General features: G+C 46.3%; 1 protein-coding gene across 1 annotated transcript in view; it reads right to left on the reverse strand.

The window, feature by feature from the left end:
- Positions 1-4261: 4261 nt before the first annotated feature.
- POLR1B (polymerase (RNA) I polypeptide B) overlaps positions 4262-7911 on the reverse strand; it is a 28345-nt gene continuing 24695 nt past the window's right edge. Inside the window, exons 13-15 of the mRNA XM_006763577.2 lie at positions 7308-7504; positions 6605-6858; positions 4262-5202 (exon numbers count right to left, since the gene is read on the reverse strand). Of these exons, the coding sequence (XP_006763640.1) occupies positions 4320-5202; positions 6605-6858; positions 7308-7504 (1334 nt within the window). The 3' untranslated portion in view covers positions 4262-4319. The remainder of the gene's footprint in view (positions 5203-6604; positions 6859-7307; positions 7505-7911) is intronic.

The following is a 7911-nucleotide window of genomic DNA, read 5'->3' on the forward strand; positions in this document are numbered from 1 at the left end:
TCCTAAAGCCCGTGGGATTTCACATGCGATGAGAGCAACAGAGGTTGGTCTTTTGTTGTTATTGAGGTGACTTTTGGACCTCAGGGCGGGGGGGGCTGGTCTCCAGAACCAGCCTTGTGACTAGAGGTTGGAACTTTCAGTCTCACCCCCCTGGCATCAGGGAGGGGAGCGGGGCTGGAAGTGGTGTAATCAGCCCCACCTAAGGAATGAGGTCGCCATAGAAACCCCAAATGGTTTGTGGAGCTTCTGGGTTGGTGAGTGGCACACTCAGAGTGTGGCAGCTCCAAGCTGTCCCCAGACCTTGCCCTTTTTATTTCTTCCCCAGTCATATACTTTTACATTTTTTTGTTCGTTTTTTGTTGTTAATCCTCTCCTGAGGATATTTTTTTCCATAGCTTTTCAGAGTGGAAGGAGGGAACGGAGTAGAGAGAGAGAGATGTTGATGCCAGAGAGAACATCTACTGGTTGCCTCCCCCATGCACCCCGGCTGGTACTTGGGCCGACAGTAAAACCACTGAGCGCACTGCTCAGGGCCTTTTGTTTTTTAATTGATTCTAGAGAAACATTAATTTGTCATTCTACTCATTTATGCATTCATTGGTTGCTTCTATTTTTAAATAGTATTTTTTTTTAAATTACTTATTTTAGAGAGAGAAAGGGGGAGAGAGAAACATCAATTTGTTGTTCCACTTGTTTATACATTCATTGGTTGATTCTTTTATGTGCCCTGACTGGGGATAGAATCTGAAACCCTGGCATATCAGGACAATGCTCTAACCAACTGAGCTACGCAGCAGGGCCCTAAGTTATATCCTTTCATAGTAAACTGGTGATCTGGTGTGTAAAATGTTTCTGAGTTTTGTGAGCCATTCTAGCAAATTAGTCGAACCCAAGGAGGTGTTCAATCTATAGCTAGTTGGTCAGAAGCACCGCTGACAATTAGGCCTCATGGCTTCCCCTATCCCACCTAAGAAAGCTTAAGAATGCTACAGGAAACACTGAAATAAGCCCTGGAGGTTGAAGAAAAACGCCATGAGGTAGAAGTCCAGTATATAAATGTCATCAGACATGGTAAATGTGGTGTTATTAAGTAATCCTATATAATAAGAGGGTAATATGCAAATTGACCCTAACAACAGGGACTGGGAATGACTGGTCACTGGGACACACACCACCAGGGGGCAGATGCTTAATGCAGGAGCTGCCCCCTGGTGGTCAGTGCGCTTCCATAGGGGGAGCTCTGCTCAGCCACAAGCCAGGCTGCCAGCTGCCAATACAGTGGTAGTGGTGGGAGCCTCTCCCGCCTCCTCAGCAGCATTAAGGATGTCCGACTGCAGCTAGGCCTGCTCCCCACTGGCAAGTGGACATCCCACAAGGGTTCCCGTGCTGCCAGAGGGATGTCTGACAGCCAGCTTAGGCCCAATCCCCGGGGAGTGGGCCTAAGCCAGCAGGTGGACATCCCCCAAGGGGTCCCAGATTGTGAGAGGGCACAGGCTAGGCTGAGGTACTGCCCTCCACCCCCCAGTGCACAAATTTTTGTGCACCGGGCCTCTAGTTTATTTTATAAATCTCTTGAAAAGATAATTGCTTAGAGCAAAGGTAATAATGTATTATGGAGTTCATCACATATGTATAAATAAAATGTGTGACAAAAATGGCACATGCCCAGCCGGTGTGGCTCAGTGGTTGAGCACCGACCTATGAGCCAGAAGGTCACAATTCATTCTAGGTCTCGGCACGTGCCTAGGTTGTGGGCTCTATCCCCAGTAGGGGGAGGGCACGTGCCTAGGTTGTGGGCTCTATCCTCAGTAGGGGGCCTCTAGGAGGCAGCTGATCAATGATTCCCTCTCATCATTGATGTCTATTTCTCCCTCTCCCTATCTGAAATCAACAATATATTTTTTAAAAAAATGAGCAAAAGACACATTTCACTGAGTAATAAATGCAGAAAAGCCTATGAAAAGATGATGTTAAACATTGTCAACCATTAGAGATATGTGAATTAAAACCCCAGTGAGATATCATTTACACACCCATCAGAACAGCCTAAATAAAACAGGAGCACTATCAAGTGCCTGTCAGGATGTGGAAGAAACAACCGATCTCATTTATTGCTGATGGGAATGTAAAATGGTCCAGCCACTTTGGAACAGTTTGGCAGTTTCTTCTAAGACAACACACCACCACCACATGGCAATTTAATTCTTAGACATTTGTCCCAGATAAATGTATGTTCACACAAAAACTGTACATGAGTTTTCAGAGCAGCTTTATTTGTAAACACCAAAAACTGGCAACAACCAAAATGTGCTCCTACAGGTAACTGGTTGAACACACTGGCATAGCCATACAGCAGCAAAAAGGAATGAACAACTGATATATGCAACAGCTTCAATGCATCTCAAGGCAATTGAGTGGAAAAAGCCAATCTCAGAAGGTCACAAATTATGCTTTTATTTGTATAATACTAGAGGCCTGATGCACCAAATTCGTGCATGGGTAGGATCCCTAGGCCTGGCTGGCAATTAGGGCTGATCTGTGGGGCGACTGGCAGGGCGATCGGGGGGACCCCCCACTGGCACCTGCCTTGGCCGGCCTAGTGCCACCTGGTTGCGGGCCCCACCGCCGCCTGTTGCCCCCCCCTGCAGGGCGACCAGTGGGGCGATGGGACCCTGCTGGCACCTGCCTTGGCTGGCATGGGGCCCGCGGGCAGCTTCTGTATTGAGCATCTGCCCCCTGGTGGTCCATGTGCTCCCACAGCCAACCTCCTATGTCCAGCCAACTGCCATGGTCCCTGCGGCCAGCCCCAATCAACCCCTGGTGCTAAACCATTTACAGATGACCTGCTTCTGAGTTGGGGTTTCGTACTGCCAGAGCAGCTCCCTCACTCCGATCTATTGGATACCAGCCCTCAATACAAGGGTTTGTCTCACTCCTGTCCTCTACCTTCCTTGGGGGCCACTCGCCCAACTGCCATAGTGCCAGCGCAGTGGAGAGGGAAGGAGGATCTCACTCCCATCCTCTCCCTTCCCCAGGGGCCGCCTGCCTGCCCACTGTGGTGGCGGTGTGGTGGCAAGGGAAGGAGTGGAGGCGGGGAATCGTGAGGTGGCGGGACACCTGGCCCAGTAACCATTGCCTCCACTCCTGACCCCACCAATGCACGAGTGTCATGCACTGGGCCTCTAGTAATAAATAAAAAACCAAACAACCCAAAGGGGCGCAGGAAGCTTTCAGAGGTGATGTTTATTACCCCGGATGGTGAACTATATACAATAAAGATGTGCAGTGTTTGTTTTTTTAAGTATGTTTTTGATTTGAGAGAGAGAGAGAGAGAGATACCAGTTGCTTCCTGCACACACCCCAACTGAGGTTAAAACCTACAATCTGGGTTTAGTATTTTTTTAAGAAATATATTTTATTGATTTTTTACAGAGAGGAAGGGAGAGAGATAGAGAGTTAGAAACATCGATGAGAAACATCGATCAGCTGCCTCCTGCATATACTGGGGATGTGCCCACAACCAAGGTACGTGCCCACAACCAAGGTACATGCCTTTGACCAGAATCGAACCTGGGACCCTTGAATCCGCAGGCTGACACTCTATCCACTGAGCCAAACTAGTTAGGGCTGGGTTTAGTATATTTCAATGAAGTTGTTAAAAAATATTTCTACCATTTTTCACTTTAACATGGACATTAGAAAATACAAAATCACACCCATGGCCTGCATCATGTTGGGACTCTAGATGGACAATGCTCTAGAGCAGCAGTTGCCAACCTTTCGGACCTCTTGGACCTCACGGACCACCGGATGGTGACCTAGAGAAGGGGTGGGGAACATTGGGCCCTCAGGCTGTATACGGTCCTCAAAATCATTTGGTCTGGCCCTCCCAAGGCATAGGGGTGAGTTAATTGTTTTACCAAATATAGCAGGCTAATTTTTAAGTTGATAATTTTGTATGGCCTGCAAATGATGTTACAAATATCCAAATGGCCCTTGGCAGAAAAAAGGTTCCCCACCCCTGTTCTAGAGGGACAATCAGTGATAGTCACCATCTACTGAGAGCAGCATACTAAGACCCTGGGGTTGGGAACTTCCCTGTATATTTTATTCATCAATGTAACGTTTTCTCGAACAAATACAGTGAAAATCAATTTCAATGGCTATTATACCAGAAAGACTCAGAACCTTGAATTCTTATTTGCCAGGTCTTGGTTGAGGGCTGTAACAACCTTGAAAAAAAATTCAGGGTAACATCTTCACTGAAGTTACATTTTGTTTTAATCTGACAGATCACCTAACCCAAAAGGCCACACCAATTAAATGACATCCAGTTTTACTTTGATGTTCATAGCTGCCAGTTCAGCTACAAAATACCGAAAAACGTAAGGCACAGAAACAGTGTCGATAGTGTCACTGCGATTGCACACAGTACAGTTGTATTTTCTGTTGCGCATGGCTGACCACGAAGGGGGTGGCTTCTCCAACAGCGGAGAGAGCAGACTGCCACACTTCACACACACGTGGGCTACCGACCGGTCAGAACAGTTAAAGAGGCGGTCGTGAAGGAGAAAAGAAGTTCCATGAGCTAACAGAGCATCCCTCTCCATTTCCCCAAAACGGATCCCACCCTGGACGTTTCTCCCCCCGATGGGCTGGTTAGTGACTCTGTCTCTGGCTCCGGTGGTTCTGACCTGGAATTTGTCTGAGACCATGTGGCGTAACCGCTGGTAATAAACCACGCCAATGAAAATATCTGCTTCCAGTTCTACCCCACTGATGCCACTGTACAGCCTCTCAGTGCCATAGAAGTTGTAGCCAGCAGCCTTCAACATCTCACCAAAGTACTCCAAGGCCGAATTCTCCTCTGAAAAGGTGAAGGGTGTGGCATCATGGCAGAGACCATGCAGAGCTGCAGACTTGCCCGCCATGCTCTCGATTAACATACCAATGGTCATTCGGGATGGGAACCCGTGAGGGTTGAACAGAATGTCTGGGACCATCCCACTTTCGGTAAAGGGCATGTCCTCGGTTGGCCACAGTCTGCTCAGGATGCCCTTCTGCCCATGCCGGCTGGCAAACTTGTCTCCAATGGTTGGGTTCCGAGGGATTCTCATCGTGATGCAAACACATTTAAATTTTCCACTTCCACTGTCATTACTACACACTTTGATGTTGTCCACAATACAATTTTCTTTACTCCTAGGAAAAATTAAACCATATAAAAGGTCAAACTATTTCTTTAAGCTTATAGAGGCATGTAAGTTTTATATATAACTAGTGCTTTATAAAGGATTCAAAAAACAGTCTTATCTTTCTTTTCCCTGGAAGTATCTATGAATTGGGCTGCTGGTTATATTAACTACAGAACTCTGTTCCTCTGAACAACTATTATGAAAGTACTAAAGGACTGGTACACGAATTCATGCACAGGTGGGGTCCCTCAGGGTGGCCTGCAGGGATTGGGCCCAAACCAGCAGTCCAATGCTGCTTGCTGCTCCCACTCATTCTGACCCTCCTGTGCCTGCTGCAGTCAGTCCCAATCGGGAGAGGCTCGCACTGCAGCAGCGGTGCTTGCCAGCTGTGAGCCCTGCATATGGCGCCTATCCCGAGGGGGGGTGGGCGGGGGGCTGAGATGTGATTGGCCCTCTGGGTAGGGGGTGGGAAGCCCTTGCCGGCCCAGGATCTGGATCTGTTCCACTGACGTTCATGCCAGTTGTTGGGAGTCACCTAGTGGCCACTTTTATATCATTTCTTCCTTCCGGAGTGTCTAGGGAGGGGAAGCAGCCGCGGTGCCTGAGGCTGACTTCCAGGAGGCCTGCAGCACTGTTGGGATCCTGCCAGCGGCGCCAGTCCATTGATGCCTGGCCCATTCTCCAGAGATCGGACCTGCAGGACTACTGAGGGAGTGAGTGGCTGCTACTGGGCTGGTGGACCACCGGGAAGGGTTGGTCAGCTGAGCGGTGCTCTCGCTGTGGGAGTGCACTGACCACCAAGGGGCAGCTCCTGTGCTGAAAGTCAGTGCACATCATAGCAACTGGTTGTTTGTCGCTTAGGCTTTTATATATACTATAGACTAGAGGCCCGATGCACAAAATTTGTGCAAGAGTAGGCCCTCGCAGCCCCGGCAGCTGCCTCAGCCCTTGCAGCCGCGGCTTCGCCCAGAAGGGTGTCCGGACCGTCGTTCCACTATTTGGCTATTCGGTCGATTTGCATATTACGCTTTTATTATAGATTATGAAGACCTACTGTTGAATCCACTCTTACAGATGTAAAATAAGCTAAAAATTTATTTTTAACAGGAGGCATAATAAAATTTTAGCTGGGAAGTATACCTAACATGCATTAGAGAGATGATCAAGTCTCAATAATATACTTTTAAAATAAGCCAGGAGAACTCTCACCAATTATAAGAGACTGACAAGTAGAAAAGCAAAGGGAGTAAGATAGCAAACTTCGTCTCATTTTGTAAATGCCAATCCAGTTACGATTGAGTATCACTTCTATTTTCTCCAAAAATTTCCTGTTAAAAGATTACTTTCAACAGCACCCAGCAATTCACTAAGAACAGCCTTTAAAATGAGCATCTGGCACTGCAACTTACTTGTAGAACATCACAGAGCTCTCGCCAGTGTTGAGGTTTACATAGCTGTAATAGGGATCTCCGTACTGCAGCTGTGCTCCAATAAATGGCAATCCATCCTCATCTAACTTCTGCACAGTCCGCGGGTCACCAGGTTTGACTCCAAACACCAGACTATCATCTCCTTGTTTAATTTTTTCAGAGAGATCTATGAACTCAGATTTGTAGACACTTCCATGGGCAAAACCTCGTTCCCAAGAAGCCTTATTCACAATCTATGAAGTCAAAGAATCAAGGGAGTGCAGAAAAATGAGGATTTTTCAAAATAAAACTGGTCATAATTATACTTGATTTAGGTTACCTTGCATTCGATTTAAAATCTATCCACATTTTCTCAGTCACCTACACTACTAAAACCCAAGCACTTAATTTATAATTAATTAGTCCAAAACCCAATCATGCACTAACACAAAAGGTAAAAATATCCAACACTACTTTATATTCACTCGACATTAATTCAACTACACAGGCAATATGCATGAAATATGCATATATGAATATTTAGTTCATAACCCTCAAGGCTACCACTTTTCATTCAGAGTAGGGACTGACCATTTAACAGGACACTCACTCACCAAATACTAGGCACTCGAGGACACAGTGACCTCACAGTAAAGTTAAATTTTAAAATTTAAAGGATGGAACTACGCTTGGTAAAACTTACCATGGCATCTTCCATATCGTAGCCAGTATAAGAAATAACAGCAACGATGGCATTGGTCCCAATTGGATAGTTGTCCATGTCATAGTGATCATACATGCACGGCCTCACCAAAGGGCTTTGTGGGGTCTGAAGACGATACAGCTTATTATCGGATCGGTCTTGATAAGTGAGAAGTGGGAAGCCCATAGTTTGTTTACCTACAAAGGGAAAAACACCTTAGCCTTTTGTTTTTCCCTTGATTATAAAGGTGATATTTAAAATTGGGAGCAACTAAATATTCAGCATAGAGGAATGAACAGATCAGTCATGGTGGTTATGCTTTATAGTGTAAAGATGAACGAACCTGCATGTATCACAACCAGACCATGAGAACAGTGCTGAGAGGGAAAAAGGACAGAAACTCATTTAATATGATACCATTTATGTATCTATACTAATAAAAGAGAAAAATGGTAATTGGCGTACGACGCTACCCTTTTCATTGGCTAATCAAGGCTATATGCAAATTAACTGCCAACTCAGATGGCAGTTAACTGACAACAAAGATGGCGGTTAATTTGCATATGTAGGCACAATGCAGGGAGGCGAAAGGGAAAGCAGGAAG

Source organism: Myotis davidii, unplaced genomic scaffold, assembly GCF_000327345.1.
Source record: "Myotis davidii unplaced genomic scaffold, ASM32734v1 scaffold939, whole genome shotgun sequence".
Classification (NCBI taxonomy): Eukaryota; Metazoa; Chordata; class Mammalia; order Chiroptera; family Vespertilionidae; genus Myotis; species Myotis davidii.